General features: G+C 49.8%; 1 protein-coding gene across 1 annotated transcript in view; it reads right to left on the minus strand.

Annotated features, from left to right (window-relative positions):
• Positions 1-2,945: 2,945 nt before the first annotated feature.
• The window catches only part of LOC128971422 (sodium- and chloride-dependent betaine transporter-like), a 40,252-nt gene continuing 29,443 nt past the window's right edge, over positions 2,946-13,754 (minus strand). Inside the window, exons 12-14 of the mRNA XM_054386969.1 lie at positions 11,258-11,358; positions 8,784-8,954; positions 2,946-3,086 (exon numbers count right to left, since the gene is read on the minus strand). Of these exons, the coding sequence (XP_054242944.1) occupies positions 2,946-3,086; positions 8,784-8,954; positions 11,258-11,358 (413 nt within the window). The remainder of the gene's footprint in view (positions 3,087-8,783; positions 8,955-11,257; positions 11,359-13,754) is intronic.

Genomic DNA, 13,754 nt, shown 5'->3' on the forward strand with positions numbered 1-13,754 from the left:
GGTCACTGAGCTTTTCCTTAAACTGCCTGAGGCTCTGCCAATCCCATACAAAGCACCTAGACTACTCTCTGGATCCTGGGAACTTTGTAATTGCTTTCAATGGGGACAGCAATGCCTCCTCTGACTTTATCAAAATATGCTACTTCCAGAAAAAGAGTGGGATGATACTGTGGGATTATACATAAGCAACAGAGGAAAAGGGCAGATTTAGACTGGGTGTTAGGAACGTGTTCTTTACTATGAGGGTGGTGGAACACTAGAACAGGTTGCCCAGGGAGGTGCTTGGGGCCCCATCCCTGGAGATACTCAAAATCAGGCCGGCCTAGGCTCTGAGCATCCTGATCTACTGGAGGGTGTCCCTGCTGACTGCAGAGGGGTTGGGCTGGATGAGCTTTGGAGGTCCTTTCCAACCCAGAACATTCTGTGATTCTATTAATCAGTTTATGCAGTATTTATTTACAATAATACAGCCCCACACTTGTGTTCAGGCTTGAAAAGTGATTTATTTCTGTCTAGGATTTTTTGCAGTGTTATCCAACTGCCTCAGAAAAAAGGAGTGAACATATCTCCATGACTTCTCTGGCAGTGCAACACCACCTTACATCAGGCATGCCAACAGGAACAAAGGGGTTAAATGTCCTCCCAAGGGTCATACAAAAACAGGTGTCAGTGCTTCAGAGTGAATCTGGATGGCAAATCCCAGGCCTTTAATGTTCCTTTCTGTTGTTTGGAGAAGAGAAGAGAGCAAATAATATGGGCTGCAGCCCATGCCTGAAAGCAAAACTCCAGCCCTGCTGGAGCTCTGAGCATTGGGAGGCAGCCACAGCACAAGCACCCAGCAGATGTCCAGCACCTCCTTGGGCCCAGTGATTTCTCCAGCTGATGGGGCTGTGCTACCCTAGCACTGCTGCTCCTTGGTGCTAGCCACTGACTTTTTGCTCTGGCTGCAGGCAGCAACTTGCTGAAGGGAGCTGCTCTCCCACCCAAATCTTGAGCAACACTGCCAGAAGGGAGAGGTCAAAAAAAGCACCAAAATACTTACCATAAGCCCTGACTGCAAGCCTCTGGCTGCTCAGCTCTCCCCACACCCATTGCTACAAGGTGACATTCAGCTCTTTCCAGTATCACAATAAAACAAGTGGTGTCTGAGTGGTGCCACAGCCCTTTGTAGGCCATCCGAAGGAGGCTTGCAGCTATCACTGCCCTTCACATTAAACCATCTCCAATCAAACAATAATGTCCCTGAAAGGTACAAATTCTGATACTTGACTCCCAGTGTTTGTTTCAGGAACAATTTTTAGTTTTTAAAGGAGAGGAAATTAAATGGGGGAAGGATTGCCCTGTGCTAATTCCCCGCTAAAGTCAGAGGAAGCTGCAGGAGATAAGGTTCCCATAGCAATGGGAGCAGGTAGCACACTGCACAGATGAGCCCTGATGTTCCTGCTTGCTTTCAGGGACAGTGGTTTATCTCCACACAGCACAGGGAAAAGCAATTACTTGGAACAAGAAACAAGGGGAAGGAGCCTATGGCACCTCTGATTTTTTAATGGCCTTTCTCTGGCCTGCTTTACTGCACTGTCATTTGTAACACAGCCATGTGCCATCAGCCAGAGGAAAGCTGCTGCAGGGATCCTGCCACTCTCTTTTCCTGTGGTTTTAGCTGTGAAATTCTGATAGGCATTCGAGCAGCTTTTGGCAGGGAATTTTACAGCCCCAGCCGCCACAGGACAGAGCTATGTGGCTCTGTACTAAAAGCCACATCCAAGTGCAATCACGTTCATGGCCAGTCTGGCAAGGAGAGATCTTCAGTTCAACACAATCTGCTTTCAATGAGCACATTTTAGCTCTTCATTATCTTGTCTGAGTTTAGGATTATGGCACCTGATTATGTCTTCCTTCTCCTCTGAGCAGTCATCTGCAGCAAAGCTGAGAGAGCACCAATCCCTCTCCCACTCTCACCCCAAAGCTACTCTGCAGCACAGAATCAGGGCCACCAACTCCTTCATTCATTCCTCTACAACGTGCCCCAGCAGTGCAGTTAAATTTATGGGTGTGCAGTCCCCAGGGGATCATTTCTCCCTGTTGTCATGCAGCTCTTCCTTCCCCCCACCTCCAACCCTGCCCCCCAACCCAGCTCTGGGACTTTCCCTGCATGCCATGAACCTTTTGAAAGGACTGTCAAATATTCAGCCATTTCACTGTCAGAGGAGTTTTCACTGGGCTGTGTAGTTTTGGACAAAAGAGAGTCCACTGGATAGTTATTCCTCACCCTTTTTCCCTCCTAAGAATGCCTTGAGATCTGTCATCCAGCTATGACCGAACCCTGTCACTTGCTTCCTCTCTTCCCTTCCAGTGACAACTGAACCCCTGACTGCCTTGCAGCCTCCTTTTATCACTGCCTATGATATGTTCCTGGCTCTCTCTCCCTTGTAGAAAGGTGACCTAGTAATGCACTTTCCTTTGTCACCCTCCAGCTTCTGAACCAACTTACTCATTCCCTTGTGCTAATATCCCATCACTTAGTGCCTTAGCATCCCTATCTTTGCTCCTGCACGCCTTTACTCTCTACTCTCTCTCACCACTGTGGTTTCCTTTCCTCCTCCCAACATGATAGCTTTTGGTTCTCCTCCTTTTCTTTTGTTGTTGCTAGGGTTTGGGTCGGTTGCTTTGTTTTGGTAATGAAATGTTTTTCTCTTCCCCACCGGTGTCAGACCTGGAGGACATTTCTGACAAGTGTTGCTCTCTCCCCATGTGCTGACAGGGAGAGTTATCCCCAGGGTGTTCAAAGAAACGCTGTCCCCGGTGGGTGCAGCCAGCTGGCTGGGAGAGGATATCCCAGACACTTGTCTCAGACGTGAAGCGGAGACGGGAAGAGCCCAGGAGAAAAGAAACCACTTTGGGAAGAAGAGAGCAGTCCAGGGTATGGAGGAGCCGTCCCTAGTGCCTCAGAAGTGGGTTTCTCTCTCTGTGATGCTGACAACCTCCTGGAGCGGGGGTGCCCATCCCTGGCGCTGCAGTCCGGCCCGTCCCGCGCCTCGCTTGGGCTGCGGCAGGTCCTGCGCTGGGGCGATCAGCTGCGCCAGCCGCTGCGGGAGGGAGGGAGGCCTCGTTAGTCAGGCTGATAACGAAGTGACACCCGAGAGTGCGCCACAGCCACTGCTGGCGACAAAGGCATCCAGAGAGCTCCCAGCTCCCGTTCTCTCTCCTGCTGAATGGCTGTGAACGGGAAAGGAAGGAGAGCAGGCTTGCCGTGACTGCTCTCCATGGCAATGATTCCACTCCTGGGCTCGAAGCTGAGCTGTGGACTGACAACTCACAGATGTATTTCTAGGAGGAAGTATGCAAGGGATTAGCCCCATAGATATTTCCTCTGGCCATGGGAAAAACCCCATAAAGTCAGTTTTCCCCCATGTGTGAATTACCTGTGCTTTCTGCTGGCTTTGGTGGGAGCTGTGGAACCTTCTGACCATCAGAAAATGCTGGGCATCTCCTGCTATGGTCCAAAACAGGCTGGCAGGTGATACCTACCTCATTACCCTGGTAAAGCATTCTCTCCACAGACTTGTCCCTGCGCCCAGGTTATCCCATCTCCCTTCTTCCAGCCAGCCAGACTGCAGTGATGCAGATGTTAGAGGGCAGCTACCTGCCCTTATCTGCCTCTGTGCTCTGCAATGCCGATGCCGTGGTGCTGGCACGCTGCGACACACGCACATGCACAAACACACGTGCGCACACACACACACATGCACACACACACACACGCACGCACACATGCACATACACACACTCACGTGCACACATGCACATACACACACACACATACACACACGCAAACACACACACACACTCACGCGCACATACACATACACACATACACGCACACACACATACATGCACACGCGCACATCCACACATACACACACACGCACACACATACACATACACACACGCACACACACATACACACACATGCACACACATACACACACGCACACACATACACACACGCACACACATACACATACATAAACACAGGCACACACATACACACATGCACACACATACACACACACACTCATGCACACCCACATACACACGCACACTGACATATACACACACACATGCGCAACGCACACACCACCACACACATACACACACCCACGCACCCACGCACCCACGCACACACACACACACATGCACACTCACATACACACACACACGCACACACACATATACACACGCACACACACACGCACATACGCACATACACGCACACACACAGACATGCACATACACACACGCACACACATGCACATACACACATACACGCACACACACACATACACGCACTCATACACTCGCACACATCCACACACGCGCACACATATGCACACACATGCACTCACATACACACATACATGTACACATACACACACACATATGCACACACACATGTACACACATACACACACATACACACGCACACACACATACACACATGCACACACACACATACACGCACACACATGTGCGCACAGACACACACACATATGCAGACACATGCATGCACACATACACACACGCACACACAAACACACATACACACAGACACAGATACACGCACACACAAGCACACACATACACACAGACACACATGCAGACACACATACACACACCCACGCAGACACACATACACACACACCCCCTACACACACACACGCACACACATGCGCACACACACATGCACACCCACACATACACACACATACACACATGTGCGCACCCCCCCCACACACATACACACACCCCCACACACACACGCAGACACACGTGCACACTCACATACAGACACGCGCACACACAGACGCACATACACACACATATACACACACACACGCACATACACACAGACACACATGCACACACACACATTCACGCACACACGCACATACACGCACACACATACACACACGCATGCACACACGACTGCTGTATCAAACCTGGGGAGCTGATTCTTTACAAATGCAAAGAACTTGGAGTCCTTTGGCTCAAAGGTTCTGGCCTGCTCTTATGGGTTTATGAACTTGGATGTTTTAACCATGGAGTTGAAAGTCCTTCACGTCCCAGAGAGGTGCAATCTTTTGTTATTTCATTCCCATCAGTATGCATCTCCCTTCCCTATATAAACCAACTGCAGAATCAATTCTGCCTTTTTCCTCTCTCTCTCTTCTCCCAGCCAGACCTTATCTCTTGTTTGGTATTTCAGGGGAGGATTTTGGCCTTAAGTGGCCTGCGAGTGGTCCGGGCAAAGCTGATTTGTTCTACGCCATCTGGGCCCAGAGGTGGTGGGGGGTAGAGAGGTATGGGGGCAGCTTTGAGGACTGGGTGGGGGACAGGTTTTGGAAGGTGATGCCCTAGTGAGGTTTTGGAGAAGACCAGGCTAGAGAGCAGGGCCAAGGTTGAGTGTGAACTGTTGGTTATTTGGGGGTATTTTTCTGGGTTTTTGTACTGTTGTATATAGCTGTGAACAGCACTGCCATTTCAACTTCCATCCTTTACAGTCCTGTGTCGAGCATTTCCTTTTACTCCTTTGGGGAGGGGTAAGAGAGCTTCTGTCTGCTCCCTCTAAACCTAGACACCTGCAGAGAGAGCTGCTGTGAGTTAGTGGTCTTTTTCATCCCATTCTTGAAGGCCCTGTGGTACCACTCACCTTCCCCCTCCTAAAGCCAAGCAACGTGCCCAGCTCCCGGGGCCAGTGTCTCACTTTGCTGAACGCTGGCTTTGCCCAGCTGCTAACTTTCCCCACTACAAGCTGTTCAGAGCAGCTTCTCTCATGCTCCTCTCTTGCAAAGTACATCAGAAGCAGTACAGGCAATTCACCCATGACTCACTCGATTAACTTCAGTGCTTCTGCTCCTTGTGAAGTGCCTGCCAGAATTCTGGATTTTGCTTATTTATTCAAAAGTATTCACCCCATGATTTCTGAAAAGAGCAGCCTGCAGCTGCTCTGGGAGCTGCTCATTGCGAGTCTATGGAGCCTGAGCTGTCTTAATCAGACACATTAAGAAACAACATTTGTGTTTCTTGGTCAGTTGAGTGTGACAAGGAGAATCAGTTTGTCTCAGGGACTGATCATAATTGCCATTTATAATCTTGCTTCCAGTGAATGGTTTGCAATATCCAGCTGAAAGGCACCATGCCTGGAAGCATCTGTGTCAGGAAATTAATTCACTACATTTCTGGGGTATGGCTGAAAAAAGGGAAGAGGTACATTTTGAGAAACTCTGCAAAACAGGAGCAACTGCTCCAGGAAGCACCTTCTCTTTTCCAGGCTCAACAACCCCAACTCTCTCAGCCTGCTTTTGTAGGAGAGGTGCTCTAGCCTTCTGATCATCTTTGGGGCCCTCTTCTCCATCAGATCCATGTCCTGCCTATATTGAGGGCTCCAGACCTGTACACAGTACTCCAGGTGAAGTCTCACCAGAGCAGAGCAGAGTGGCAGAATCACCTCTCTGGATCTGCTGGCAACACATCTTTTGATGCAGCCCAGGCTGTGATTTGCCTTCTGTGCTGCAAGTTCACGTTGCCTGCTCATGTCCAGCTTCTCATCCACCAGTACCCCCAAGTCCATCTCTGCAGGGCTGCTCTCAAACTCATCACCCCACAGCCTGTATTGATAACAAGAACTCCCCCAGCCCAGGTGCAGGGCCTTGCACTTTGCCTTATTGAACCTCCAGAGATTCAGCTGAGCTCACTTCTCCAGCATGTCTAGGTCCTTCTGCATGGCATCCTGTCCCCCAGTCTTGTCAGCTGCACCAGTCAGCTTGGCATCATCAACAAACTGTGTCAACTGTCAGCTGAGAAGCTCCTGGAAATTACAACTCATATACTCTACACCAGGGCAAACAGAAAACCCTTCAGTTAGAAATTGGCCAAATGAATCCCTTGGATGTGCTGTAAACATAAGCACAAACACCACTCACAGCAACATTTCAATCCAAAGGTTCAAAGCACTTTGCAACAGGTGAGAAACATTGCTTGTTTAGCAGGCAGGCCATCCAGACAGCACTAGCTCCTTCTTTAGACAAATGAAACCTATGAGCTGTGGGCAGCCAGGCTCTGCCAGCCACACAGGCAGACTCCTCAAACTTTCCATAGGGAAGGGCATTACCACTCAATGGCCTGAAGCACAGGAGAGGGTTGCAAGAGGCAGGACTCAAGGTGTGAACATGGAGCAAATTGTTTCACATCACCTTGGCACAGGGTTCACCTGGAATTCCTCATACTGGCAGGTGCACAGGTGCCAGCTCCCTCCTAACCTTGTCATCTCTTCATGGCCACTGACGGCAACCAGCAGGACCAAGGCAGCTGAACAAGAACTATTTCACAGCACCCTACTTTTCCCCCAGCTCCCTACCTGTAAAGCCTATGCTTCTCTCATTCTCTTACTGAAGACTCAGTGCTGCTGCTCCTGTCTTTTCTTCTGAGCCTGAGATGGACATTGGCCAGTTCTGCCACAACTCCTGTCACTCCCTATTAAGCCACATTTCCCAAACAGCAAATAAAAGCCCTTGGGGGCTGAGCCTTACAGATTCTGATGCACCTCCTCCAAGGCAAGGGAGCCAATGAGTACATCCTGCACCCAGCCCTCCCTGACTGTTGGCAGTGAAGGTTCCTCCTCCTCAAGACCCCACAATGTGACTGTCACACCTACACTAAAGCCCCAGGGATGCTCCTGTCCCCTGTTCACCTGCTCCCCACCCCAACCAGCAGGTGAGTCTACAGTCAGTGAGGATGTGGAAGGACCAGCAGAGAAAACACACAGAAATTTATATGCACTGTGCATCACTCAGGGGGTTCCCTGAAAAAAGAGGAAGCTGAGAGGAGACTTCATGGCTCTCCACAGCTACCTGCAAGGAGGTTGTGGAGAGGTTGGTGCTGGTCTCTTCTCCCAGGTCATTAGTGATAGAACAAGAGGGAACAGCCTTAAGCTGCAGCAGGGCAGGGTTAGACTGGACAGCAGGAAGATTTTTTTTCCAGCAGCAAGAGTGGTTAGGCACTGGAATGTGCTGCCCAGGGAGGTGGTGAAGTCTGCAAGCCTGGATGTGTTTAAAGGTGGTTTGGATGTGGTGCTTGGGGCTATGGTTTAGGGGTGAACCTTGTACAGTAGGGTTAATGGTTGGATTTGATGATCCTGAGGGTCTTTTCCAACCTGAATGTTTCTGTGATTCCTTCATGGGCCATGAGGTGTGGCATCTCTATGACACCATCTGCCTAGACATACTTCTTGCCAGGACAAGGTGTCTACAAGGAAAGAGGATAGGCTTGGGCATGGCAAAGAGTATCCCTGTACAGCTCTGAGAGCACGTCCTCTTGAACAGCCACACGTCTTTTCTTGTCGTTTCTTCAGAGAGAACAACATGGTCCTGACACAGGACTAAAAAGGAAGCAGGGGCAACAACTAAAGACCATGCACATCTGAGTCTTGCCCCTCGTTTGCACAGGCACCAGTCAGTAAGGAGAGAGAAAGCAAAGGTGTGTTTCCATGTTGTGCTAAGCACAGTGCACCACCATGATGAGACATTTGGTGATCACCCTGGAAGCTCTGTTGAAACTCTCCAAGCCCTCCACATTGCTAGCAAGAGCTACAGGGCATTCTGAAGAGAGACCACTCCCACTCCCCTTCCTTTTCAGAGGAGAGATGTGCATCTTCCCTGGGGCCTTTCTCACAAGCCACCTGAAGGAAGCAGCAACTGGATGCCCAGTGACCACAATCCCAGTACCTGCTTCAGGGGTCCTTTCGTCTTCAGGAGGATGAAGATGGCATAGAGAGGAATGCAGACCATGGAGGAGAGTGCCATCAACCAGCCCACCACGTAGCCCCAGGGTGGGTACACATAGGAATTGTTGTATTTCAAGGGTTTGTACTTGATCAGGGAAAACAGGAAGACAGCCTGAGGAAGAGAAAACACAGACATGGCTGGAGCCATGGCAGGCAGCTGCCCGTCCCACAGGAACAGCTGGGTGGCAATGACTCTGATGTCTTGCATGAATCATAGAATTGTCAGGGTTGGAAGGGACCTCAAGGATCATCCAGTTCCAACCCTCCTGCCATGGTCAGGGACACCTCACTCTACATCAGGTTGCTCACAGCCACATCCAGCCTGGCTGCAAAAATCTCCAGGGATGAGGCTTCTACCACCTCCCTGGACAACCTGTTCCAGTGTCTCACCACCCTCATGGGGAAGAATTTCTTCCTAACATCCAATCTGAATCTATTCGCTTCTAGTTTTGCTCCATTCCCCCCAGTCCTATCACTCCCTGACACCTAAAAGGTCCCTCCCCAGCTTTCTTGTAGGTCCCTTAAGAGCCAGCATGGATCTTTCTAGCTGCAGTGAGGCAGAGCTTGGTGCATGCTTGACTGTACAAGGAGGAAGGGCAAGACTTCTCCACAGTATAAAGACTTCAGGTTTCCTAAGAGTTCAACCTAAGCCAAGCTGGCAGTGGCTCTGAGGACTCAGCAACACCAAGGCAGTAGTTTATTCATTTCAAAAGCAGAAGGCCCCCAGAACTACTGCATGGGCACATATTTACTCCTCTTGGCCACGGAGCTCTCTTTGGGCTGCATCAGGCTGGCTTTGAAAATTTTGCCAACAGTCAGCTCGGGCTGGAGCCTGAGGACAAAGGCCTACAATCTTCTGAAAGCTGTAGCTATAAAGCCCATCTCTGTTTCCACTGCAGTCACAGGAAACAAATCTCAATGTCAGATGCAGGAGCAGAATTTGGCACAGAAATCATGCAAAAGCCAGTGGAGCAGGACTGGATACAACAGACAAGAACTTGCCTGACTTAGGGTGCATTGTCCTTAAACACAGCTGCCAGAGAAATTTTGTGAGAGATTTAATAACACAGAAAGCAAATGGCTGTGGAAGGACCTTTCTGAGCCACAGGAGGTCACAGAAACACAGGCTGAAGCAAGCCTTTCAGAACAGGCTGATTCTCACTGGGCTTCTAGTCAAAAGCTTCTCCAGACTTGGAGCATACATTTGCGTTTGCCTTCACAGCAAACAAGTGCTTTTCCAGGCTCAATTCATTTTCCAGGGAAAAGATAAGGTCTTGCAAAGGAAATGAATAGCTGCTTCAGCTTTGGACAAGCTTCTGCTTCTCCACAGCAGTTTGGAAAAATTACAGCAGCACCTTGAAGACAAATCAACCTTTTCTACTGAGAACCTAGGGATCCAGGATAATAGATTCATAGATTCATAGAACAGTTTGGGTTGGAAGGGACCTTAAAGGTCATCCAATTCCAACCCCGTGCCATGGGCGACACCTTCCACTAGATGAGGTCATTCAAGGCTTCATACAGCATGACCTTGAACACCTCCAGGGAGGGAGGGAACATTCATGACCTCCCTGGGCAACCTTGTTCCAGTGTCTCACTACCCTCACTAAAGAATTTCTTCCTCATCTTCAATATCAATCTGCCCTCTTCAAGCTTCAATCCATTTCCTCTTGTCCAGTCACTACAAGCCCTTGTAAAATGTCCCTTCCTGACTTTGTTGTAGCCCCCTTCAGGTACTGCAAGGCTGCTCTAAGGACTCCCTGCAGCTTTCTTTTCTCCAGGTTAAACAGCCCCAGCTCCCTCAGCCTGTCCCCATGAGGCAGGTGCCCCTGCCCTCTGATCATCTTCATGGCCTCCTCTGGGCAGACTCTAGCAACTCCAAGTCCCTCTTATGCTGGGGGCACCAGTACTGGATGGAATGCTCCAGGCAGGGTCTCACAAGAGCAGAGCAGAGAGGCAGAATCATCTCCCTTGCCCTGGTCACATGCCTTTTGACACAGGCCAGGACACACCTGGCCTTCTGGGCTGCGAGTGCACACTGCCAGCTCATGCTGAGCTTGTCACCAACTGACACCCCCTGTCCTTCTCCTCCAGACTGCTCTGGAGCCACTCCTCACCCAGCTGACTCCTGTGCCTGGGATTGCCCCCACCCAGGCTGCCCTTGGCCATGTGCCATGAAGTGACAGTGTGCCATACAGTGACAGTGTGCCATGAAGTCACAATGTGCCATGCAGTCATAGTGTGCCATGCAGTGACAGTGTGCCATGAAGTCACCATGCAGTTAGTGTGCCATGCAGTGATAGTGTGCCATGCAGTGACAGTGTGCCATGAGGTCACAATGTGCCACACAGTCACAGTGTGCCATGCAGTCAGTGTGCCATGCAGTGTGCCATGCAGTCACAGTGTGCCACTTACCAGGCAGAGCCCCGGGGTGAACACCAGCCAGCATATCTTGATCAAGGGCCATGGCCGGAAGCCAATCATGTCCTCTATGTTGTCGTAGAAGCGGTTGGCACCTTGCCCCCAGGCAGCAGAGAGACAAAGCAGAGGTCAGATCCTTGCTCTTTCCTTCAGTCAATGCTCACAGAAAATCCAAACTCTCTTGGTCCTGGCACAAGTCTGTCTGTCCCAGGAACACCGCAGCTGGCAGGAGCTGTTGGGGTGCTGATGGGGCCCAGGGTGGTTAAGCCCAGAGGAAGGGTTCTGACCTCACTCATAAGCTACCACAAAGTTTCACACAGAAGAAATGCTCTGTCCCCCAGGCAGCAGCAGCTAGAAAGGAGAGGATGCAGCACGCGTGCCTTCAGAGCTGCACAAGGCAAGGAGGGGAGACTGAGTTACAGGTGCTACAGTTGAAAGCTATGCTTGTAGATCAGAACTAGATCCTTCCAGGGAATTCAGTTCAGGGGCTGGATGAATTTTTCTAAGAGGCTAAGCAAAGGTAAATAGTGATGAATTTATTGAATTTCCTTGGCCCTGCAATGTCCTATACAGTCCTCTCTTTTCTCTCTGCAGCTTCTTTGCTTGCTTGGCTGCTCTAGCTCCCTTCTGACCTTCTCCTGGCTGAACTGACTTCTGTTGTATCTGTGAGATACAGGGGAGGTGAAACAGTCTCTCTCTGGGCTGCCCAGGGGGCTGTGAATCTGCCTGGGGGATACTTCTCATTGTTGAGCTGTAAACATATGTACTTTTATTTTGTACCTGTCTTACCACCTGATATCATTTCATATTTAGTCCATTCTGTAAATATACTTCATTTTGCTTCCAAACTTCTGAGCTAGTCTGGTGATTTACTCAGGGGGTAAACCTCCATTCTGGGGGTGAATCTCTGTTGGGGTGTGCAAATTTAACCCTACAACAACAGGTCAGCAAGGGAAAACTTTCATGGGTTGAGCACATGTGGATTGTGTGAGCCCAGAATGGTGAAAGAAACAAAGAGAGAGGAGGACACTGAACAACCCCTCCCCCTTTTGTCACCAGGGAAGTCATGCCAAGCATCTCCACTGAGCTGGGCATTTCCCCTGTCCTCAGGAGCCTGCTGCCCACAGAATATTCTTTTTTGGCATAAGCTCAGAAGTGCTGCCAATCCAAACTCTGCTGGAAACCAAACCTGCCATCTGCAAGTGCTGCTGTACTGTCCCATGGCAGGTGTCCTGTCAGTGCTTGATTTCCTCATCTCACCATTAACTTCAGGTACCAGGTTATGTTATCCAACATACATCAGACCCACCTGAATCTTACGGTGCACCAGAGGGGAGTGCACCTCTCTGAAGAGCATCTAGAAGCCCTACCAGTCTCCAGACCCTTACCATTGACTCTTCCCAACCAAGAGAACAGAGAAAATGTTTGCAGTGGTATAGAAAGGAGACAGGGTAATGTGGATGGACTTCAGCAGACCTTGTGGTAAGCTCTGAGATATGTTCAAGGAACAAGAGCCAAAGAGAAAGGTAGAATGAAGAGCAATCAAAAAAATCATTCATAAGATGTCTTTACTTCTTCCTGACTAGAGCTAACCAGAGACAGACATTCTATCAGACTGCCTCAGGTAAAATACAGCAACAATATTAGACAAAAGAATGGCTATAGACTGTCCATAGAAAGGGTTACCAATTAAGTACCTCTGAGATGAAATAATATCCTATTTTTTTAATTGAAATTTAATTCCATTGCTTAGGTGATAAAAAAGAACTCTGCCATTAAGGGTGTTCATCCCACTGTGATGAGACCTTGCTTCTTTGTATCTTAACACCAGAAGGCTGGGCTGGTCAAAATATATAGAATCATAGAATCACAGAAACATTCAGGTTGGAAAAGACCCTGAGGATCACCAAGGCCAACCCAGAACCCTACTCTACAAGGCTCACCCCTAAACCATAGCCCCAAGCGCCACACCCAAACCACCTTTAAACACATCCAGGCTTGGGGACTCCACCACCTCCCCGGGCAGCTCATTCCAATGCTTGACCACTCTTGTTGTGAAAAAATTCTTCCTACTGTCCAGTCTAACCCTGCCCTGCTGCAGCTTGAGGCTGTTCTCTCTTGTTCTATCACTAATGACCTGTGAGAAGAGACCAGCACCAACCTCTCCACAACCTCCTTTCAGGTAGCTGTAGAGAGCCAGGAGGTCTCCCCTCAGCCTCTTCTTTGTCTCATTAACCATCCCCAGCTCCTTCAGTCACTCTCCATCAGATTTATTCTCCAGGCCCTTCACAGCTTCCTTGCCCTCCTCTGCCCTGGCTCCAGCACCTCCACATCTCTCTTGGACTGAGGTGCCCAAACTGGACACAACACTCGAGGTGTGGCCTCCCCAGAGCTGAGTCCCAGGGGACAATCCCCTCCCTGCTCCTGCTGGACACAGCATTTCTGATCCCAGCCAGGATGCCTTTGGCTTTCTTGGCCACCTGGGCACACT

This window comes from Indicator indicator, chromosome 14 (assembly GCF_027791375.1).
Source record: "Indicator indicator isolate 239-I01 chromosome 14, UM_Iind_1.1, whole genome shotgun sequence".
NCBI classification, from domain to species: Eukaryota; Metazoa; Chordata; class Aves; order Piciformes; family Indicatoridae; genus Indicator; species Indicator indicator.